Below are 25,723 nucleotides of genomic sequence, written 5' to 3'. Positions count from 1 at the left end.
TTGTTCTTGAAGATAAAGGTTTAAGCTCAGAAGACGAAATACTATTACTGGAATTTCACGTGAATAATTTTAAAATGCAACCAATTTTGCGAATTCCAAATTTCTAAATTTACTTAGGCAGATTGATTTGGTTCAAATAAAAAGAAACCAATTAATGCAAGGAGTAGCTTACCTGGGCCATTGTTTAAAAAGATCTATGTCCAAAAAATGCAAAATGTTCAGGAATATTAAGCTATTTTAAAATTCCTACCAAAAATAAATTAAATAAATAAGCACTAAATAAGGAAAAGGTTACGCACTTCCAATTTATGCTCTTTCTCTGCAAGGGCTTCCTTTTGACAACGAAGAAAATCTGCTAACATTCGAGTGAGTTGCTTCCTATCATCTATTTCAGCTGCCAATCTTCCATTGTAATCTGCCAGCAACATACAAGCGTCCTCTACCATTTTAGAAAGTCTTTCTCCAGATTCTTTATCTAAGAAAGGCACAGAATAACAAAATTATTACACAACAAAAACAATGCCATATGTGGTTTCCTTACTCCAACTCCCAAAAAAGTTCCAGATCACATTTTCTTTTCTTACCTGTTATTTTATCTAGTAGGGATACTTCTTGAACTTCAACAGGCAAAGAAGCTATCCTTTGATGAACTGCTGCATCACCAGAAGCTGCATTTTCTAGATCTTGTAATGCTCTAACGAGATCTAGAGTCTAAAAAGTTATACAACTTTAGAACCAAAATTAGTGAAGCTTAAACAAATATAAAAGACTTGAAATTTATTTCATATTCCTTAATCCTTATGGGCTATTTATTAGTTTAAACTGCTTTCAGAGTCCATTGCTTTCACATATTAAGAAAAAAGCTACACTATATTAGGTATTGGAAATATATAAATTGGGAACATATAGATATTTCTAGTGGTGGAGACAGATAGTGTAAAAATAATTATCTGACTATTAAAATGTGATTCATTTATAAGCCAAATATATACAGTGGTAAAAGGTAGGCTATAATTTCAACCTGGAGAATACAAGTTTTATATATGCTATAGTCACTGTATTATCATTATACATAAGAATTTTTTGTATTAAATTGGATATTGGGGGATGGGGGATACAAATCATCATCTACCACAACATACAAGAGCCCCCCAAATTCCATTTCTCAATAAAGTAGTTAAAGCATAAGAGAAATGTAATTTTGGAATATGTATGTTCAAATATGGCACCTTAACTATCCTATGGTTTATTACTAAGATCATTAAAATATTACAAAGTTCCATACATCTGGTGACTAATATTTATATAATGCTTAACCAGTATTTTATCATCAGAATATTTTAGTTGCACTGTTTTCATACCAGCTATAATTAGGAGGGAAGGGCAAGTCTCTGCTGATGATTTCACAATTCATAATATATCTAAAGTTATTCCAAAGAAAATGGAGTAAATTTTCTTTTTGCTAGTCTCCATTCCCATCCCACCTCCCTTTTTCTTTTTTCCTTCTTTTTTTCATCTCTAAGCCTAGATTCTAGAACACTAGGAAATTACACACATACATGATAGGATATAGGAAACATATAGGATATTCAAATTCTGTGTATATATTTAGATGACACCGACAGCCAGTAACTGATTTTTCTTTAAGTTATTCCCTTATAAAAAATGCTATCACTGGGGTCTAGTACATAGCAAATGATCAAACATGATAAGAATGAGTGGAACCTAATAAGAAATATACTATCCCAAGTGTGCTTTTAATTCACCACTACATGTTTAAAATCCCAATATTTAAAAAAATAATTTTGTTATATTTCCCCTCTACAATGAAAGTGAGCTTAAGAGCAATGACAATTACCGGGAAGCTTGTTTCTCATGGTATCCCAAACAACTTATATATTTTTATTTTTTAATCAGTCTTAGAAAGTTCTAAAATTTTCTGGAGTTCTAAGAAGAAACCTGGCTTTACGGTTTTGACGATGTACGCATGCTTTAATTACAACCTACTCTCATCGCACCTTCACACTCCTACATGAGCTAATTCTCCCAACGCTCAGTCAAGGATCCAGATAAGAAAGCAAAGTTGTCTGAAACAACACTAGCCTAGGACTTCCTGATAGAGGAGAATGAAATGAGTTCAACTACATTCTATAAAGAGAAATTTTAGCCATTCTTATAAAGAATGACATATATAAAATGGTAACTATAAAGCTGAACCACTGAGAATTAAGCAGTACAACTAATCTGAAAATGGTCATTATAAAACAAAACGCGACAGCATTTTACACAAGAAGTACTAGAGAAGAGTCAGGTGGTTACTCAGAAACTCCAGGAAGTACAACTTAGGTTACTCTTTCATGAGGTAGACTACGAGAGGGTAAGACCCTATATTTAGAACTGGGGTAAAATACTGTTCATGGTGTCATTACGGGGCTTGTCTTGAATTATTACCAAACAGAGAGAAATATAAGCCTTAGCGTTTGGTTGTTCCAAACGTTATGTTCCTATTACATTTCTATTCAAGCTCTTATCCATGGTGACCATATGGGCTTCAGCATTCCTGTCATTAAGCCCCAAGAGGGGCTTGACTCAGGTACTAGCTGAGACCCTCAGTCAAATTCTTTCTGCCTCCTAAGTACTAACACTGATATAAATCCACAATTCCAGGCAGTAATTGGTTGTATCTTTATTTCAAGCTCTTTTCATGGCGGAAAGAGCTCCATCCACCTTCAGGTTTCACGCAGTGAGTTCTGGTCCAGGTCTCCAACTCCTTAAGTTCTTGTTACTCTACAGGATACTAATTTATGCAAACCATGTCTGCTTCCAGACAAAAGCTCAGCAGGAACCATACTCTGGCTCACATTTTGAGTTATGTTTCTGTACCATTTGTAGCCCATGGCAATATTTACCTTGTTTTAAGACTATGGCTATGTCTTCATTTTCTCCTTTAAAATTTTATCTATCCCTCCTATGTTTGAAACATAGAAACAGGAAGCTTTAAGACTCAATGCCCACATAATTAAGGTAAAAATGTCTTTTTGGAATCATCTGATGGTTAGAAAATGCTATATTGTATCAACCTGGGAGGACATGGAGTATTAAGATAATGATTCTGATTCATCTTATTTTATTACCATGGAACTACATGGTTTTATATAGTTACATAGAACTGTATGAATACATACTCGTTAACTCTAACATGCATTCTTACATGTTTAAAAGCAAAAATACTTAAAAGAGTGGTGCTTATCTCTAGGCATGGAATTTTTAGCATACTTAAATCAAACAACAAAATAGTCTTATCATATAATGTTTTATTTATTTAAAAGGAAACTGTTTAAATGGTAGATATCTCATCAGACCTAATTATACTTAGCAATCAAATACTCTTTCTACGCAAAATGTAAGCGCCTAATATACAATATACAGCACACTACATTAAACATAAGCAATGTATTAATCAGAAAATAAGACTTATTCACATAGCTTCTTTCCTGTACCCAGAATTATAATAAAAGTCAATTTACAGAAGTAAAACACTGAAATTAGTAAAGCTTGATGGCTACATGAAGTACTAGCAATTAACTCCCTTAACAGAGAAAAGCCACTACCTGTGGTGGTTCACTTGGAGATCCTAGAGAGGAACAGTTTTCATTCTCATCCACCTTTATCTGTTCATATGTTCGCTTCCTAGGCTTCTTATCGCCATCTGAATTGAAAGAACATTTAAGTTTTAATCAGAGAATACATTTTAATGAAGAGATAATGATAAAAGATTATATACTTACACAGAGCTTGCTTAAGTTGTTCTAATACATCATTTTCATAAACAGACCTTTCTTCCCAAATAGATAACACTCTTCCAAGGTGCTTCTTACAACTTTCATCAGTTTCACTAAAGAAAGATAAAAATATTAACAGTAAAATGCATAGTGCTATTGCAAAGAAAATGGTGATTTTAAATACAATGACACTCATTCCCTGAAAAAAGCTGCCCAAATGTTTACTGAGTTCCACTATGTGACCAGCAGTTCAGGGGTGAAGTGACTAAGATAGACATATTCCCTGCTTCCCTTAAAGAGCTTAGAGACATATTATTAAACAAAAAATGATGAAAGTGTTAGTACTGGTGACTAGGGGTTATCAAGAAGATACCCCTAACCTAATGGGGGATGAACATAAAGCTAAGGAAGATTTCTAATGGGTGATTTTTAAACTTATTTAACAAATATTTATTGATCAAGGTACTATCTCTGACACTGGAGATACAAATGGAGCTTTATGGCAGCTGTATTTTTATAAGTGCCACAAAAGAGAACAGGGTGTTAAAAACAGGCTTAACAGAGAGACACAGTCCACTTCAAGAGAGATCAGGAAGGATATGTGAGGAGGGGTATTTGAGGAAATGATGTATTTAATCTGAGTTCTAAAGACTGGATGTACAGGGAAGTGGGAAGCAGACTACTTCCAACCACTTCCCACCGCCTTCATCACTACCACTATAGAATGAGCCACAATTATCTCCTTCATTCTATTCCCTACTAAAGTAAATCATATCATACTGCTCTCAGTTCTCTAAGAACCACCAATCATACCAAGAATAAAAGCGAAATTCTTATCCTGGGCCACAAAGTGGACATATTCTGCTTCCTGGCTACCTCTCAGTCCACATTTCCTAAATATAAATCTCCTTGCTGATCTTCAAACATGCCCAGCACATGGCTATCTCACTGTTTCTGCCAAGTTTTTTCTCTACCTAGGATCCTTTCCTCCTAGAGTCAAATGGCTCGTTTCATCCCTCCTTTTAGTCTCTGTTCAAATGCTACCTCCCCAAAACAGTCAATCTTTATCTCATAAAACAACTGAGCACCATCACACTCTCTAGCTCCTTCCCTGCTTTAAGTTTCTTCACAGTACTTATCTTTTGACATTTTAATATATATTCACTTGTCTATTACTTTGTCATCCACTAAAATGTAAGCTCTATTAGAACAGAACTTTGTCTTTCACTACTGTATCCTCACTGACTAGCACATAGTAGGTGGTCAATAAATATTTTATTGAATTCTAGGGAGAAGCAACATATATTAAAAGGCCTAAGGCAGAAAGAACTAAAAGAGATTCAGTTAGCTTAAACTGTATAGTGTATAGAGTGTGTGTGAGAGAGTGTGGTGGTGGGGGGATGGCCAGGGGGAATGTGAGACAGGAGACTGAACAGGTAGCCTGGGCCATGAAGGAACACCTGAAGTCTTACTCAGGACCTGAGACTTGATGTCTAGGACAAACGAGAACCACTCAAAGGCAAGAGAGTGTTGTATCAGCTCTGCAACTCTGGCTACAGTTTCCTAAGTGGATTAAACAATACTGGAGGCTACTGTAATTATACAGAAATGACATTATGGTAATTGGAATGGAAAGAAATCTAAAGAACCGAGGGAACTATATGTACTATAAGGGATAAGGGGCGTGAAGGAGAAAGGACAGTTGATATATTATAAATCACTATATCACAGAGAGTTCAAGATAACACCTAGTTTCTCACATGGGCATCTGGATAGATGGAGTTGCCATTCATCAACAGAGTGAACCCAGAGAGGAAGCAAGTTTGACAGGGAGGAAGGACATAGTGAGTTCAATAACAGACACAGTGAGTCTGAGATGTTTGGAGGCATACAACTAGAAATCAAAAGGCAATTGGATATACAGGACTAAAAGGAAAAACATCTGGACTGAAGCATAAGATTGCCAGTTTTTATGGTATGGATAATAAATAAATACATGTAATGTATGAAATCACCCAGAGGGCTAGTAAAGAATATGACACCAGAAGAAGGCTCAGGACTAAACTCTAAGAAATACCAGCACCTGAAAAGATGGTAAGAGTATCTAAATTGAAGGATAAATAATATTAATTTAAGAAAGCAACATACTGCAGTGTTTCACACTCTGTAATTTTTCTTTCCACACTCTATAATTTGTTTAAAAAATGCTTCTACTGTGACTGAACCTGCAGGGCATGTGGTAAGTATATTTTCATCCTTAAATCATTCAACACAGATCATCATTCACCACTGAATTCTATACTTTAGATTGATTTAATCGCCTACCCCAATAATGTTTACCCAGTAATCTACCAAATATTTGCATATAATGTTTGGAAATAAGCATTTTAAAAGTACAGATTTCTACCTTCAGAATTTTTCTGTAGCAAAATTTTCAACAGGCTTATGATTATTTTAAATATTCTATATTTCCAAAGCATTAAAAAATGTTATGACATACACCCACACACTAGAAAACCTTAAAATCATTATAAGCAACATGAAAGGGGTACTAAGTTTTTCCAGAAATATTAGTTGGAAGATTGATAGTTTTATAAGCACACAAATTTTCAATTCAACACATTCATTCTCAATGAATTTCATTCCAAAATGGCAGTTGCTTTTGGTTACTTAAGGAAAAGGTGAAATTCAGGTACTCCAAATGCCCACCTTAGTAACAGCTCAAAAAATGTTTCCTTCACAGCAAGTATTTAACACATTTACAAATGCCATTACAGGTAAGTCTTTTCAAGTGAAAACTTCAAAGAAATATATACTTTGTTTTATTTTAATGTCTTAAGGCAAGTTTTAGCAAAAGGACACATTAGGCATTTACAACAGGTTACCTAGTACCCAAAACAATTATCATACCTTGAAACATGCTTAAAAGCCTCCACTATAACTGGTGCAAAATCTTTTGTAAACTCTGGCCCCTTCCTTTTGCTGTTCTGAATGACATCATTAGCTAGGTAGAGAAAAGTAAGCTTCCTGTTTGGTTTGGCTGAAAAAAAAAAAAAAAATTTAACCTAATTAAAATATCCTCACTTAATTTAGACAAACTTTCTCAATACCTGAATTAAGCAGTTTGAGAACTACGACAAACTTACTAACCTTTTTGTATTATGTTCAACCCTAACTTCTCATTCTACTACCAAACTTAGCAAGTCATTATTCTTTAAAAGATAACTACTCTGGTTTCTGAAGGTCACTCATGTGAGGAAAAAAGAGAACTAAAGAGGCAGAGATAGTCAATGAAATATCTGTTTCCTTACAGTTCTAAGTCGCCCAAACCACTTATCCTTGATTAGTCTTTTTTTTCCCAAAACAAAATTATTTATTTATTCCAAATTATTTATTTACTCCAAAATTAAAAAGATATTGGTGGTAAGGAAATAGACTGTTACATGACACAAGATAAAAAGCCTAATTCTGTATTAAAAAAAAAATCAAACCTTAAAAATAAAAATACTACCACCTCGTGTCATGGACACGAGCACCATAGGGCCAGGGATGGACCAGCTGTCAGGTGGGCAGGCGGGCGGGGAGGAAGCCAAGGCCGCAGCTTGAGGAAGGCCCTGGCCCCTCCTCGCCTGTGTCTGGCAGAGCCAGTGTGAGACGAAGAGACTGTTAAGGGAAACACTGACCAAAACCGCCCGCCCTGTTCAGGCAAGATAGTAACCACTTGCATGAGTTATCTTACAACAGAAGGTCCTGGTTCAGAACGTGGAACTAACAAGTTACCACAAACCAGAAGAATTTGGGAAAGGTCAAAAGAGAGAGGAGATGCCAGTCCATACATCCTGCCAACCACCCAGAATCCTTCTCACTGGAATCCATCTTGGCTGAGCGATCCTTGATTGCTAGTCATAATTATTTCCAAACTAATAGTTTTATACACAGAAATCCTCACCTCTGACTATCCTGTACTAAATTTTATTAAAACTATTAAACACTACATGAAATACAGCCACTTAAGATGATGACTGGTCATGTTATTAAAATGGTACCCTAAATCTTAACTGAATTTATGACTATTTTAATACCCATGTTGATTTAAAACTCAATATTATTGTCAAATAAAAGAATACAAAATGTAAAATAGGTTGAAAGAGATATCACTTCAATCAATTACATATTTTTTGTTTATGAAAGAAATATTTGCCAAGCTAATAGAGTAAATGTTAGGGAAACCAAATGGACAAAGTTTAGATTTTTTCCCCCCTTTGGATTACATGGCCTTAAATAACTGATTCATCTTGACAAAAATATGCCCCTACTCACTATATTCTGTGGGTATAGTCATCCTCCCAAAAGAGCAGATAAGATTTCACTAATTGCTGACCAGAATCCATTTTTTACTGGTTACAATGTTAAGTGGCATAGTAGTATTAAATATGACTTAAGATTCATATATAAAAGGAAAACCTATTAGTTGAACACAATCTTTTATATTGACTATTTTCATAATTCAATTTTACTAGAATTAAAATTGAATCATTCAAAGTTGTACAATTATATTCAGAAACAACATACTTTGTGGCATCCACATTATGATGGTGTAGGGGACTTATGATCAGGACTGATAATCCAGTGCACTATTCACGTGGGCCCGTTTATTGGATTTAAGACAAATATTTGGGCCAGGTGCACTTGGTCCTCAAGATTTGAGTATTCAATTTAAAATTTAACCCACTTTTGAGTTCACATTTTTCTTTTAGGGGAAACTAGCATCCCAACCTTCTCATAAGAAACTGTAAAATACTGAGTCACAACTGATCGGACCTTACAAACCTGTGCCACCCACTGCATAACCTGGTTTGCCTGTCTAAAGTTGCAGCCCACCAATTTTCATGCTTTTGAAAGTTGCTAGCATAGAATAAAGATAAGGGAGAGATGGCAATACAGAGACCAATTTCTGATTCTTCCGGCTTGTCTGGTTAGTCAAGCCATAGAGTATAACTGGTTAAGATACCAGGACCCTTTCCCATGAAAATAATAATGGTAACTTTCCCAGTATTCAACCCTATCTTTTTTTTTTTTTGTACCTACCTCTGCCTCTGCCCACAAAACACCTCACACAAAGAAAAGGCCTTATTTAATCCAAGTATTAGAAGTATTATTTAATCCAAGTATTTGCCTTCTTAGCATCAAAATGAGTTTAAATACTCAAATCTGTTCTAAGCACTTTATATATATATAGATAAATATATATATAAAACCTAATTTATCCATATAATGTAAGGTACCATTATTATCTGCATTTGGCAGTTGAATAAAAATAGACATCAAAAAGGTTATCTGCCCACAGTGAAACAGACAGGAAGGGATCAGCCATGATTTGAATCTTAAAAGTCCAACTCCAAAGCATTCCCTCTTTACAACTGGACTATGCCTACTGTCATAAATGAAAGAGGATACTACCTTTAGAGAAGATTTAGTAGCAACTCAACCAAAATATTTTATGTTAGCAGTATTATTCACAACAGCCAAAAAGTGGAAGCAATCCAGTGTCTGTCGAAAGATGAATGGATAAGCAAAAGGTGGTATATACATACAAATAGAATACTACTCAGCCTTAAAAAGGACATTCTGACACATGCTACAATATGAATGAACCCAGAGGACATCAAGTTAAATGAAACAAGCCAGTCATAGAAAGACATATACTGTGTGATTCCATTTATACCAGGTGCCTAGAATAGTCAAATTCAAAGAAAAAGTAGAATGGTGATTGCCAGGGGCTAGGTGAGGGAGATATGGAGAGTTACTGTTTAATGGGTATAGAGTTCCAGTTTTATAATAGGAAAAGAGTTCTGGAGATGGATGCTAATGATAGTTGCATAACAGGATAAATGTACTTAATACCATTAAACTTCACACCTAAAAATGATTAAAGCGGTCAATTTTTTGTTATGTTTATTTTACCACAAACATTTAAAAGTATACATTTTACACTGTTTTTTAAAATTTGTGAGCTACTAATCTCTTGAAAATAATTCAGAATCATTTCTGCAATGTACACTAAAGTAAAAATTTTCAAGATTTCAACACACATTTCCCAGTATATTCCAAAGAATGAACTCTGTACCAGGAGCATGGCTTTAGTATGGAATCCAAATACCAAAACATAATTTTCATTTCTTTCCTTGTGGAACCCAGGCTAAAATATGAGAAAAACTAGAAATTGCCATAAATTATACCCTTCTCCAAATTTTCAGAGAAAAGTTTACTTCCATTTAAAACTTTATGTAGAACAAATAATAAACTAATGCAACAAATCACAACAAGCAATTCCAGAAGAAAATCACAAAAATGATTTTCAAATAAATTTTTATAAGTTATATATAACAGAGCCATAAATTGTTACAAAGACATGCAAAGTTAACAGAAAGGGCAAACAAGCCATTTCATAATTTCTTAAAGAAATAACTCTATTGGCAACAGAATATAAGGCTAAATAATGGGTCTGATGTAATCAACTTCTACGTTTTTACAGTTCACAGTTTCCTTATAAAGACACATATTTTCTCAATCTTCCATTCAATTTAACTAGCGTTTATTTAATGTTTGCTATGTGCCAGGGACCATGCTGGGCACAGACCAAAAATAACCTTTCCTGTTCAATCAGGAGTTTGCAAGCACCATACAAACTGGCACATGATAGGTGACATGACTAAGTATGTTAGTTCTCTTTTTTTAATTCTTTGTCTTCACTAATATATGACACCACCAGAGAAAGCAACCATAAATTCAATATTATATCCCCGTTAGTCTGTGTGTATACTGCTATGTTTGTACCAATATAAGCCAAGTAAGGACTAGTCAACGTATTGTGAGAAACCATTTTCTTATATCTCACCTCACTGAACTAAATCTTAAGCTCCTGTAGGTACTAAGTATAGCCCTTTTCCAGGGACCTTGTATATGAATAGGTACATCAAAACAAATAATAATAATAATAAAGTCTGGCTGGCTAATATAAGAGAACATAGTATTACCTAAAAAGTTGAGCATACTCCCCAAAAAGGGCGATACAAGTTTAGTTCATCACACAAGTAAGAAATGGATTCACAATAATTCACAAACAATTCAAATAAGGATCAATTACAAAGCTTCAGAAAGAAGAATCCAGACTAGTAAACAATAGGAAACAAACTTATTCAAAGGATTACAGAAATGCCATCTAGTCTCACTAATTCATACTGAGTTCATAATCTAGTTTTATTTCTTCATAATCAGAAAGTGATAGGATCATTACTTATTTTCTTACACTGTTCAGACCATATGCCTACTTGTTTTGATATGATACAGAATATCATAATCTAATTTAATCACTGTGTTTTTATGTAGATTGAAATTTATAACCACAGTAGATGATAATGCTCATAAACACAACAAATAGCTAAAAAAAACGTTGTTTTATCTGTAAATACAGGAACCTTCTTTCCAAGGGAAGCATTCTATATAGAGAAGCAGCAAAAAAATTTAATAAACAAATATATATATGTATATACACACATGCATGTACACACACACACCAATGAGCATTACTGCAGTTCTTATAGAAGGACATCAGAAGAAAAGCCATTATCTTGAAACAAAAATCTATTAAGGATTTATTAACAACTGTTGGACAGCCCTATTTATTTATTTCCCTGATAAACTGAATCACAGACTAGAAAACATGTTCATATGGATGGATAGGTGGCTGTAAGGCAGAAACTGCTTTAACTTAGTAATATTCTTTGCCACAGAAAACGCATAGTCAACAGATGGTTCTTGAATGGATCCTATCGATCCCAGGCAGGACAAACAGTTCAGTCAGACACAGATGGCTGCTTCTTAATGGCTGAGGTGGGTGAAAAATGGATAGAGCTGGCATACTCCTGTATCACTGCCAGGATGCCTCACACTTTTGGTAGCCCATCCCTTGCTTAAAATCCTTCAAAGATTTTCTACTGTTCTCCAGATAACATTTTAAATCCTTAACATGAACCAAAGGCCCAAAAAGGTCTGTCTCTACCTCTACACTACTCTCTCTTCATGCCCAACACTACTCCTCCTCCAATTTCCCCAACTCCTACCCATGCTTTAGACCTCAGTTAAATGGTTTCCTCTGATTTTTCCCTGACCACCCACTACACATAGGTTAGGCAGCCCTGATATGCTCTCATACCACCTCATACTTTTCCTATGGAGCATTTACTCCAACTATAATTGTTTTAATTTAATCTGGTGCTTCCCAACTAAATTCCATCTAAAGCAACAATTGTCAGTCTCATCTACCAATCTATGGAATCAAGGCTAGCAGCTGATTCATAATTTGCTCAACATTTACTAAATCAATCAATTTTGGCCTAAACTTATGTCTTTAATTATTTGTTCTACTAGCTTAGCTTCTGGTCTTAACCTCACCCAGCAGCTGAAAGGGGAACACATGTAAAATTACACTACTTTCAGAAACCTCAACTTCAAATTCTGATTATGGAAGACAAACTTTACTTTCTTACAGATCTAGCACTCTTTCTTATTTTCAGTGTATTGAGTTCAAATATTTACTTTTCCCCTCCTCCATTCTAGAGTTCTCACAAATCATAACCCCATTGAAAAATATGCAAGTAGTGTGAAGGGGAAGGTCAAAAAGTACAAATGTTAAGCAATTAAAACCAACTATCATTTTCTACCTGTTAGACTGATCAAGATGAACGTCTGACACTAACTAAAGTTGGCAAGAATATGGGTAAGATTATCACCTTTAGATACCTTCAGACATTGTAATTAAAATATAAATTAGTGTGACTTCTTAGAAAAATAATTTGGCAATATCTATGAAAAATGTAATGCACAAATCCCTTGACCCTGCAAATTTCACTTCTAGGAATTTATCCTATGGGTATCTTCTCATAAATGCACAAAGAAATCACTAAGCATATTAACGATAAAACACAAAAGACAGAACTAATTAAATCATGGTACATTCATACAATCCAATACTCTATAGCTGTTAAAAAATGAGATAGATTTATATACAAATATAGAAAGATATCTAACAGTATTGAATTACACACATCCAAACAAACACACACATAGTAGATAGCTTTACTCTGGGGGAAGATCAAGAAAGAATTTGAGGGGGATCAAGAGTTACCAACAAAGAAGTCATAACATGGAAACATGAGCTATATATTAAATGATTAACTTGAGCCTCCATGCTGAAAAGGGCTTCTGGGTAGTACTGACTTGGTGCTCCACCAACTGACTTTGTCCTGCAAGGGCATTTACCCATGATCTCTCCTGTCTCAATGTCTGGTTTAAAAAAAAACTCCACCTAGGCCCAGACAAATGGACATCTTTCCCATTCTAAAAGGCCCAAGGCAATTCTGCTTCCTCAAATTTTAAAAACCTTCATTTTGGTATACACAACAAATGAATTCTTAAAATCTTGAAAAGCACAAACTTCATCCTGGACCATTACACCACTATAAAAGACACTGTGAACTGGAAGAGTTCTAAAGAATACACATCACATTGTATATTCACATTATGCTTATAGAGTGGAACTGAAACTAAAACTTTTTTGGCCTATTAAGAATATCTTTAAAATAATACTGACTAGTTTCTTATGACCTAGGCACTGTTCTAAAAGTTTATTACGTATCTCATTTAGTCTTCAAAACAACCCTACAGAATAAGTTATTATCCCCATTTACCAATGAAAGAAGTATTAAAGTAATTAAACGCACTAAAAGAAATGCACTGAAATCAATCAACACATACTATGGTCCCTAAATAACATTTTGTTAATAAAAGCAGGAACTACATAAGATGAGCCTGTAACATCTCGTCGTGATAGAAAGTAAGAAAATTATTTTAAAAACTACCAAGGTTGTATCCAAAGGACACAAGCAATGCCCCAAGATGCTGCCACTGGCAAAAGAATATCAAAAAGAACGACTACAATGGTCTGAAACACAAATAGCTAAAAATCCATAAATCCATAAAAAATACTTAAAAAAAAAGGTTGCAGAAGAACTAATTTAGCTGACAAGGGGGAAAAAATAAGCCATTTATCCTCCTTTTCCTGGATGAACTGAATTTCAGAGTCAACAATGGCTGATGAAGAAAGTTCTTATGCAACAAATGCTCAAACTGCAGCATGCCTCAGAACCACTTAGAGGGCTTGTTAATACACAGATAACTGGTTCCTACCAATAGTTTCTGATGTAAGTCTGGGATAGGACCCAAGAATTTGCATTTCCAACAAATTCCCAGGTGATACTGATGCTGCAGAGGCCTACACTTTTTGAGAGGCACTGTTAGAAAAGAATTCTGCATAATAAACACAGAAAGAATAAAAGAACTAGAAATTCATAATTTCACAACTCCTGATAAAATAAGGAGTCTAACCAACCACCATCAGAAGCTGCTAAAACCACTGGGTGAAAGGTGATGAGGAACTTCATAATGGATTCATAATGATAACAACTGAATCCACTGATCAATCTCATCCCTAAATATAGAACAACTTGACATTAGGTATCTCTTAATGTGATGCAGCAGGAAGTGCATAACACAGGTAATGCAGTATTCTTTGGGAATGACACCATAAGGACGGAATTACCCAAATGCCTAAGGAGGGAAATTCTGTAGTCCATGTGACACAGTCTCCTCAACAAGTAAACTACATGAAAAAAATGTAGGGGGAGAGGGGACACAAATTAAAGAGAACTGTTAACCAAATGTTATGAGTGGAACTTTTTGGATCCTACTTTGAACATTAACTATAAAGAGACATTTTTCAAGGAATCTAGGATACTGAACATGGACTAGGTTCACTCTAGGACTCTGTTCACACTAGGTGTGACAGAGCTCTTACAAGTACATTAAAATTTTAATATAAGGCTTAATTTATCTATTATAAATATATCCTGACATATGTGTTTTAAATGGTTTGAAGTCTGGGTTTTGCTTTAAAAAAACAAAAAAACAGGAAAATAAGTAGGTATCAGGGTAGGAAAGATTTAGGTAGATGAAACCAGAAAGGTATAACGTTAGTAACAATGCAGCTGGGTGATGGGTTCATGGAAGTTCAAAATCTTATTGTCTTTACTTACTTTTGTATATAATTTTAAGTCTATGATAAACAGTTAATTTAAAAATTAAATAAAAATTGAGCATAAAAAGTGAAATCTCCTTTCATCTCCACACCCTCACCATGAATGAGTTAATTATTTAGTATGTGTATCCTTTTCATACCATTTAATGTGCCTTTGCAAATACTATATACTTATTCACAGATACACACATACACAGAATTTTTTCTTCAGTAAGATCATGTTACACATAATGCTTTACAGTTTTCTTCACACTTCATATATCCAAAGCATTTTTGTGTTCATAAACAGATCTGTTACAAACTCTCTTTAAGAGCCTCATTCCTTTTAATAACTACTTAGTCACATGATATATATATATATATATATATATATATATATATATATATGTTGTTTCAAATCTTTAATATCTTTTATGTTTGTAAACCTGAGCAAGTATTTCTATAGGATAGATTTTGACAGGCAGAGGTGATAGGTATGCAGTTTAAATTTTGACAGATATTGTCAAGTTGCCCATCAAAAAGGCCAACTGTTTGAACTCCTCCCACGTGAAAATGCTCATTTCCCAACATCAACATAATACTATTAATATTTAAGATCTTTGCCAATCTCTCAGGAGTAAAGTGATCCTGTTTTTATTTGCAATTCCCTATATATTACTAAAGCTGATTTCTCAGTCATTTATATTCCTTCTTTTGTAAATTGAAGGAATTCAATTCAAGTTCCCCACTCACATCATTTTCCCCATTTTCCTACTGAGCTGTTTGTTTTTTTATCAACTCACAGGAGCATTTTATATGTTATGCATATTAGCTTTTTCCTGTTTTAGGTAGTGCAAATATTTTCTCCAAATCTGTTGCTTAAATTAAAATTTGATATTTTCTGCATTCAGGGATTTTATAACTTTATGTAGCCAAATCTATTTCCTATATGACTCACAGCCTATATTGTATTTAGAAAGTCCTTTCATGATCCAAAACTAGAAATGATTATAAATATGTATTTTTCTTACATGACTCCATAGTTGATTCTTTTCAATGTTATATCTTTAATTCAACTGGATTAATTTCATATGATATTAGTTAGGAATCTAAGAATCATTTATTAATATTCCATCTCTTATCACATGAGTTTCAAGTGTCTAATTTACCAAATGCCCACATAAAATAGGTCTTCTCACAAATCTCTACTCTGTTCCTTTCATATATATATATTTCTCTTCCTCTACCGACATCATACTCTCCTAATTTCAATGTCTTTACAGTCTACGTGGATACCTAAAAGGGCACACTACTTTCATTATTGTTTTCCCTTCAAAACTGTCAAAATTCACAAGACAAAGATTGCCTTGGCTCTTCCTCCACATTCACATTTCCCAATGATCTATAGAATTAGTTTTACATTTCTTACAGACTGCCCTGAATTTACAGATTAATCTGGGAATATCTGACCTCTCTGCAATCAATTTTTACTTAGCAATTTTACATACTACTGTACTTTAAAACACATACAACAAATGTATGTTTTAAACCGATAAAAAGTAAAATTTAGTGTTTAGCATACAGTTACATTAAAATAAGCTTGTTAAAATACTAACACAACAGGCAAGCCCGAAAATATCCTATAATATCAAAGACAAGAAAATACTGGTAGAACACACTAGTCTCAGAGTTCCAAATGATGTGTACCAATTCCAATAGAAAGCCCAATTTGTAGAGGACTTCTGCTTCTGAGAAGATAGAGCAGACATACTTTTCCCTATTCCTCCTGCAAAGCACAAATACAAATCCTAGACATTATAAATAAACCAAACATAGGAAAAGAAAAGGCAGAAGACAGGCTAGGGAACTTGGGAGTTCAACACAAGGTGAGTTCCCAGAGTTTTCACTTTGCCTCATATATCTCAGATTCAAAGTTGAAGAGGCCAGCACCCCAGAAATCCTAACAGGTGCAGATATAAAAAGTTCCAACAAAAGCCTTCTCACTCTCGTCAAAGGAGCAGGAAAAGGGCAGCCTAGCGAGACAGAAAAACTTTTAGAAAATACCCTATCTACTCCAACCAAACACACCGCAGAAAGGAAAAGAAAAGAGAAAAAAGAAAAATCTGTGACCCCACTCACATCCACACCAGCAAAGGCTGTAATGTGGAAGCCCAACACCTCTCCAGACTAGTGTCAGAGAAGGCAAAGGAGGGAGCCTGGACTTCCACCCCACTCAGCAGTAAGGAGGCACTCACTGGGGTGGTGTCACAGAAGGCCTAGTGGAAAGTCAGCACCTCCACCGTGGCCCAGCAACTCTGTGGTATCAGCGGAAGTCTCGTGGGGAGCCAGAACTCCCACTCACACCCAACAGTAACAAAGAACACCTCCTTCCCCTGATGCGGTAGTGTCAGAGAAACCCAGCTTAAACAGGATTAAGTAAGGTCCAGAGTATCATAACATAATATAATACAAAAAAATCTATGGATCAGCAAAATTTCCATCATACCAAGTACCAGGAGGCTCTCAAGCTGAACGAAAAAAGTCAGTCAGTAGATGCCAACACTAAGATGACAGAGATTTGAGAATTATTGACAAAGATTTTAAGGCAGCCATCATAAAAATGCTTCAACTAGCATATGCAAATATGTTGAAAATACAAAATTTGTGGGATAAAGCTGAAGCAGTGCTGAGAGAAACTTGCAGCACTAAATGCACACACTAGAAAAGATGAACAAGTCTAAAATCAATAATCTAAGCTCCCACCTCAAAAACCTAGAATAAGAAGAACAAAATAAACACAAGGAAGCATGAGGAAATAATAAAAGTAAAAAAAAAGAAAAAATGAAATTGACACATAAAAATAAAGAAAAAGCTGCTTCCCCCACCCCAGTTTTTTGAGATATAATTGACATACAGCACTATATCAGTTTAAGGTGTACAGCATAACGGTTTGGTTTACATATACTGTGAACTGATTACCACAGTAAGTTAACTATCATCTCGTACAGACGCAAAAACAAAAAGATAAAAAAATTTTCTTCTCCTTGCGATGACACCTCTTAGGCTTTATTTTCTTAACACTGTCATACATATCATACAACAGTGTTAATTATAGTCATCCTGTTGTACGTTACATCCCTACTACTTATTTATCTTAGAACTGTTAGTTTGTACCTTTTGACCACCTTCTTCCAATTCCCCCTCCTACACCTCGACCTTTGGCAACCACAAATCTGATTTCTTTTTCTGAGTTTGGGTTTGTGGCTTTTTTTTTTTTTTTTTAAAGATTCAACATATAAGTGAGATTGTACAGTATTTCCTTCTCTGATTTATTTCACATAGCATTACATCCTCAAGGTCCATCCACATTGTTAAAAATGGCAGCATTTCCTCACTTCTTTAAGGCTGAATGATATTCTGCTGTGTGTGGTGTGTGTGTGTGTGTGTGTGCGCATATCTCACAACTTCTTTATCCATTCATCTCTTGATAGACACTCAGGTTGTTTCCATGTCTTGGCTATTATATCAGTTGTATTTCAATATATTAGGAATAAATATGAGAAAAATAAAATTAAAAATAAAATATCCCTTTAAATTGCTCAAAATAATTGAAATACTTAAGTGTAAATAAAACAAAACAAGTACAGGACTTGTATGCTGAAAGCTACATAATACTGATAAAAAAAAGTCAAAGAAGATCAAAATAAATAGAGAAATATACCATGTTCATGGATTAGAAGATGTTACATAATAAAGAGGTCAATTTCCCCTAAACTGATAGGCAGGATTAATGCAACTCTTATCAAAATCCCAGCAAAATAATTTTTATTGATATAGACCAGATTATATTCTAAAGTCTACAGACAAAGGCAAAAGAACCAGAGTAGCTAAAACAGTTCTGCAAAGGAATACAGTGGAAGGCATCAATCTACCCAATTTCAAGACTTATCATATAGCTATCAAGATTACCTGTGGCATTGGTGGAGGGAGACACACATGGATCAATGGAATAGGACAGAGAATCCAGAAACAGACTCACACAAATACACTCAAGTCAATTTTGACAAAGGAGCAAAGCAATTCAATAAAGGAAAGACAGCCTGCCTTTTCAACAAATGGTGCTGGAGCATTTGAACCTTGACCTAAATTTCACGCATTATATAAAAATTAACTCAAAATGGATCATGGACTTAAATGCAAAACTATAAGTATTTTAGAACAAAACACAGGGAAAAAAATCTTTGGAATCCAGGGCTAAGCAGAGTTCTTAAACTTGACACTAAAAGCATAACGCATAAAAGAAAAATTCAATAAACTAGGGTTAAATAAGGGTGTGCCGGGATTGAGGTGGATGTGGCTATTAAAAGGCAACATGAGGGTTCCTCGTGGTGATGGAAATGTTCCATATTTTGACTATATCAATGTCAATATTACAGTTATGATGTTTTTCAATATCTATAGAGATTTTATTTTAAACTAGTTTCCCATGATGCTATCATTGGGGGAAGCTGGAAATGGGTAAACAGGACCCCTCTGTATTATTTCTTACAAATGAATGTGAATCTGTAGTTACAGAAAACTAAACAGTATTTTCAAAAATTTCATTTTAAGTCCTCTAGTTTTGAAGCTAAAAAATCACTACAAAAGCACTCCCAGAAGAGGGTGGTTGAAACAAAATCCAGTGTTCACTCTACATATTTATTTATAAACATTAATATCAATTTCAGTGACTTAACTCCAAAAGAATCTGAAAGCTAAAGCTTTAAGAACGAAAACAATTACTACATTAAACTAGGCAAGATAGAGATGAACTAAAAGAAAATTAATGCAAAGCACCCATGGTCTCTGTTAATCTGAGAACAACTCTCAAACTTTCTGGTTTCAGGACCCCTTCATACTCTTACAAATTCTTGAGAACCCCAAAAAACTTTTGTTTATCCACCAATACTTACCTTATTAAAAATTAAAACAGAGGAATTCTTAAGACATGTGCTAGTTCATTTAAAAACAATTTTTAAAATTATATGTTAACATAAATAACATTTGTTTAAAAAATATATTTCCACCAAAAAAATTTTAAGTGAGAGGAATCATATTGTTTTACGTTTTTGCAAATCTCCAGTTCAACAGAATACAGCTGGATTCTCATGTGCTTCCTATTAAACATACCACAATATATTGTTTTAGTAAAAGTAAAGTTAAAAAAAAAGCAGACCACATCCAAATATAAACTTGGTAAGAGAAAAATGTTTTAACAGTCTTTACAGATAATTGTGGATATTCTTTGAAACTACACCAAAATCCAACAAGTTGTAGTTTTTAAGAAGATTCTAAATTGTAATATGGAATCTGAAAACATATCAATGAACGGCTAAAACCCTCTTACATTAAAATACTTTAAGCTACCATGCTCTTTGAATGGATCTTTGACTCCTGTATAATTTTGTAACATCATGCATAAGTCTTTTGAAAAATACTGGTTTGCTGAGTTACACAAACATTCCAACTGCTGAAACATTTTATTAGGCAATATAAAAAAATCACATTTGTAAGTATCACTATTGATTTCACTGGAAAAGTGTTTAAAAGCATTGGGAAGTTGTCAGGCTCATGATGGCACATTTGAGTTTTTCAAAATTCTAATTTTTGCTTGAAAACTTGAATTTTATAATGGGCAACAAATACTGTCAGTTGTCTTCCTTGATGAACAGGTTCATTGTATTCATTTTTTTGAGAAAACATCTGCCAAATATCCGTGTCTGAATAATCACAGTTTCTCTTGTCATTTTTTCAAATAAAATGGTGCTCCATGAAAAAAGCATCTGGTTTAGCTCACAACTCAATCACACAGGCATATTTCCTCCAGAATGTTCAGTATACGGTACTTTATGTAGACTTCCCATTTTGTCACACAGATTATTAAAAAGATATTTAATCACCTCTAATGCAATACTCAATAGTCAAAGACTGACAGCTTTTCCCCTAAGATCAGGAAAAAGAGAAGGATGTTCACTTTTACCACTTTAATTCAACACAGTATTGGAACTTCTAGCCATAGCAATTAGGTAAGAAAAAGAAATAAGACATCCAAATTAGAAAGGAAGAGGTAAAATTATCTCTGTTCACAGATGTTACTTGTATAAAACCCTAATGAGTCCAAAAAAACTGTTAGAGCTAATAAATGAATTCAGCAAAGTTGCAGAATACAAAACATTCAAAAATGAATTGCATTTCTATAGATTAACAATGAATGATCCAAAAAAGAAATTAAGAATTCTACTTACCATTATATCAAAAAGAATAAAATACTTAGGAATAAGTTTAACCAAAGAGGTGTAAGATTTGTACACTGAAAACTATAATAAGAAATAAAAGAAGATACAAATAAATTGAAATACATCCCATTTTCACGGATTGGAAGACTTAATATTGCTAAGATAACACTGCTCAAAGCAACCTACAAATTAAATGCAATCCTTATCAAACTCCCAATGGCATTTTGGTAGAAATCAAAAAACTCATCTTAAAATTCATATAGATTCCCAAATGATCCCAAATAGTCAAAACAATATTTTAAAAGAAAATTAAAATTGAAAGACTCATACTTACTGATTTCAATACTTACTAGAAAACTATCGTAATCAGAATAGTGTAGTATAGGCATAAGGACAGACATATAGACCAATAAAATGGAAGAGCGAGCATAGCAAAAAACTCTTGCATATATAGTCATCACTAGTCATTATGGAACCGCAAATTAAAACCACAGATACCACTCCATTCCGATTAGAATGTCTTTTTTCAAAACAAAAAAGAAAAAAACAGAAAATAACAGGCACTGATGAAAACGTGCAGAAATTGGAATCCTGGTGCACTGCAAGTAGGAATGTAAAATGGCACAGCTAGTATGGAAAACAGTACAGTTGTTCCTCAAAAAATTAAACACAGAGAGCTTTCCTGGTGGCAAAGTGGTTAAGAATCTTCCCGCCTATGCAGGGGACATGGGTTCGAGCCCTGGTCCAGGAAGATCCCACATGCCGCAGAGCAACTAAGCGCATGCGCCACAACTACTGAGCCTGCCTGTGTTCTAGAGCCCGTGAGCCACAACTACTGAGCCCATGTGTAGCAACTACTGAAGCCCACTCACCTAGAGCCCGTGCTCTGCAACAAGAGAAGCCACTACAATGAGGAGCACGAGCACCACAACGAAGAGTAGCCCCCGTTCGCTGCAACTAGAGAAAGCCTGCGTGCAGCAACGAAAGACTCAATGCAGCCAAAAATAAATAAGTAAAATAAATTTATTTTTAAAAAAATTAGCATCGAATTACCATATGATTTACCAACTCCACTTCTCGGTACATACTCAAAATAAGAAGGGACTCAAACAGATATTTGTACAACCATGTTCATACCAGCATTATTCACAATAGCCAAAAAGTGGAAGCAACCCTAATGTCATCAACAAATAAATAAAATGTGGTATATACATACAAGAGTATTATTCAGCCTTTTAAAAGGAAAGAAGTTCTGACACATGCTACAGCATGGATGAACCTTGAAGATATTATGCTAAGTTAAATAAGCCAGTCACAAAAGAATAAACTGTATGATTTCACTTAAATGAGGCAACTAGAGTAGCTGAATTCAAACTGACAGGAAGTAGACGGGTGGTTGCCAGGTGCTGGGAGAGAAAAGGGAATTATTGTTTAATGGGAATGGAGTTTCAGTTTGGGAAAATGAAAAAAGTTCTGGAGGTGGATGGTGATGACAGCTGCAAAACAATGTGAATGGACTTAACTGCACTGAACTGTACACTTAAAAAATGGTTAAAATAGTAAATTTATATTATGTATATTTTACCACAATAAAGAGAAAGAAAAAAAGGTTAAAACGTTAAATTTTATGTTATGTATATTTTACACAACGAAAAAAGTGCACACGCACACACACGCACAGAGACACAGGCACTCAAGGGTCAAGATTTAACCAAATTAGTAATCTGAGCTACGCTGATGAGCACTGTCAGGTAAGTGATATATTTTTTAAGCTGTGAATGTGTGGTGTGAAAAATACAATGATTACTGGTACAGTCTGGTGTCTCTGCCTTGACTACTGATTAGACACTACCAGTTTTCACCCACCTTTGCTTTTACACCACCACAGAACATGCCAACACAGTGAAAAGGGCCAGGGGAGAGAGAACATCTCAGTAGTACTATGAAAACATTTTTTACCTTGTCCCATATGCCTCTTAAAAGGGTCTTGGTGATCCACCAAGGGGGATCCAGTTACCACACTTTAAGAACCACTTCTCTAAAGATGGATAAATATGGCAAGAGCAGAACAATATGATAGACTGAAAAAGCTGGAAGTTTTTCAAGTCTTTCTCTCAATCAGGTAAATGTTTATAAATGGAGTTCAATATTTGCCTTAAGATGTCAGAAGTTCCAAATTCAGGCACTACTCTTAAAAAAAAACAGCAAAACATTCTGTAATACTTCTAGCTCTAAAAGTCTCAGATTCTATATACTTTGCAACATTCATTCAGTAGCTCACTCAATACATACTTACTGTGTATCTACTGTATGCTACGTTGAGGAAACAAAGGAATAGGCTCAGTCCTCCAGTAATAAGAAACTCAACACAGAACCACTAAAATACTATATGTTAAATGCTATAATAATAGCAATAAAAAGTACATGGAGGTGACACCAGAGAAAATGTCAAGAATAAAGAGAACTGACAAATATGAAGATAAGACCATTGAAATGGAGTCTGGGGAGCAGAAAGAAAAAGAATAAAGGCAAGAGAACAGAGTGAAATGTACCTGTGGGACACCACCAAGCTAACAAACACACATTATAGGAGTCTGAGAAAGAGAAGAGGGTGCATAAAGAATATATGGAGAAATAATGGCCCCCAACTCCACAAATTTTAAAAAAGACATGAATCTACGAATCTAAGAAGCTCAATGAACTCCAGGTAGGAATAACTCAGAGACCCACACTGAGAAACATTATAATCAAACTGTCCAAAGACAAAGACAAAGAATTTTTGAAAGCAGCAATTAGCGACTCATTGTCATGTAAACACAAGGGAGCCTCAATAAAATTAACAATTTCTCATCAAACTGTGGAGGCCAGAAGGCTATGAGATGTCATATTTAAACCCCTGGGGGTGGGGGTGAGGTGGGGAATGTCGACCAAGAATTTTAAATCTGGCAAAACTACCCTTCAATACTGAAGAAGAAATTAAGACATTTCAAGGTAAACAAAACCTGAAGGACTTTATTGGTAGTAGATGTCTCCTACAAGAAATGCTAAAGAGAGTCCTTCAGACTGACATGAAAGAACACTAGATCATAACTAGAAGCCATATAAAGAAATAACGAACATCAGTAAAGTATCTACATGAGTAAATATAAAAGCCAGTATTACTTTATTTTTTGGTTGGTAACTTCTCTTTTTGTTTCCTATGTGAATTAAAATAGAAATGTATAAAATAATAATAAGTCTGATGATGGGCACACAACATATATAAGATGCAGTTTGTGGGACTTCCCTGGTGGTCCAGTGGTTAAGACTCCACGATCCCAATGCAGGAGGCCCAGGTTCAATCTCTGGTCAGGGAACTAAGACCCCGCATGCTGCATACCGCACATGGTGTACTGCGCAGCCAAAAAAAAAAAAAAATGTAGTTTGTGACAACAAAAAAGACACATAAAAGTGCAATGTGTTTATATCACTTTTTTTTTTTTTTTTTTTTTGGCAGCACGCGGGCCTCCCACTGCTGTGGCCTCTCCCGTTGCGGCACACAGGCTCCCAACGCGCAGGCTCAGCAGCCATGGCTCACGGGCCCAGCCGCTCCGCGGCATGTAGGATCTTCCCAGACCGGGGCACGAACCCGTGTCCCCTGCATCGGCAGGTGGATTCTCAACCACTGCGCCACCAGAGAAGCCCCACCTTTTTTTATTTTTATATTTTTATTTATTTATTTTTTTGGCCACACTGTAATGCTTGTGGGATTTTAGTTCCCCAACGAGGGATCGAACCTGTGCCCTTGGCAATGAAAGCCCGGATTCTCAACCACTGGACCGCTGGGTAATTCCCTATATCATCTTTTTTTTAATTGAGAGAAAGTTCACATTACATTAAATTAACCATGTTAAAGTGTATAATCCAGGAGCATTTGCCATATAGTTGTGCAACTATCACCTACATCTATTTCCAAAACACGTTTGTCACCCCCAAAGACAACCTCATACCCATTAAACAGTCATTCATTTCCCATTACTCTTCTCCCCCCCAGTCTCTGGCAACGACTTTCTCCCTTTGTGGAATCATCTATTCTATTGGTATTCAACAGATATTTCATATAAAATGAAATCCTACGATATGCGACCTTTTGTGTCTGGCTTCTTTCTCTTCATTTTTCCTTTCTTTTCTGTTTTTTGGCTGCTGTTGGGCCTTCGTTGCTGCACACAGGCTTCCTCTAGTTACAGCAAGCAGGGGCTACTCTTCGTTGTGGTGCTCAGGCTCCTCATTGCATTGGCTTCTCTTGTTGCAGAGCACAGGCTCTAGGCGTGCAGGCTTCAGTAGTTGTGGCGTGTGGGCTCAGTAGTTACAGCTCATGGGCTCTAGAGCATGGGCTCAGTAGTTGTGGCACACTGGCTTAGTTGTCCCGCAGCACATGGGATCTTCCTGGAGCAGGGATCGAACCCATGTCTCCTGCACTGGCAGGAGGATTCTTAACCACTGGACCACCAGGTAAGTCCTCACTTCATATGTTTTTGAGATTCATCCACATT

The 25,723-nt window shown here is 35.1% G+C and overlaps 1 protein-coding gene across 4 annotated transcripts in view; it reads right to left on the bottom strand.

Moving 5' to 3' along the window:
* The window catches only part of RPRD1A (regulation of nuclear pre-mRNA domain containing 1A), a 72,584-nt gene that overhangs the window by 34,472 nt on the left and 12,389 nt on the right, over positions 1-25,723 (bottom strand). For all 4 annotated transcript variants that reach the window (XR_004478935.2, XM_004283457.4, XM_012538129.3 and 1 more), the window contains exons 2-6: positions 6,693-6,822; positions 3,789-3,895; positions 3,612-3,709; positions 585-711; positions 300-475 (exon numbers count right to left, since the gene is read on the bottom strand). Coding sequence is in view for 3 of the 4 variants with exons in the window: in XM_004283457.4 (XP_004283505.1) it covers positions 300-475; positions 585-711; positions 3,612-3,709; positions 3,789-3,895; positions 6,693-6,822 (638 nt within the window). In the remaining variant the exon portion in view is untranslated. The remainder of the gene's footprint in view (positions 1-299; positions 476-584; positions 712-3,611; positions 3,710-3,788; positions 3,896-6,692; positions 6,823-25,723) is intronic.

This window comes from Orcinus orca, chromosome 15 (genome assembly GCF_937001465.1).
Source record: "Orcinus orca chromosome 15, mOrcOrc1.1, whole genome shotgun sequence".
NCBI lineage: Eukaryota > Metazoa > Chordata > Mammalia > Artiodactyla > Delphinidae > Orcinus > Orcinus orca.
Note: the sequence above shows the minus strand (reverse complement) of the source record. Positions and strands in the feature narration are given on the sequence as shown.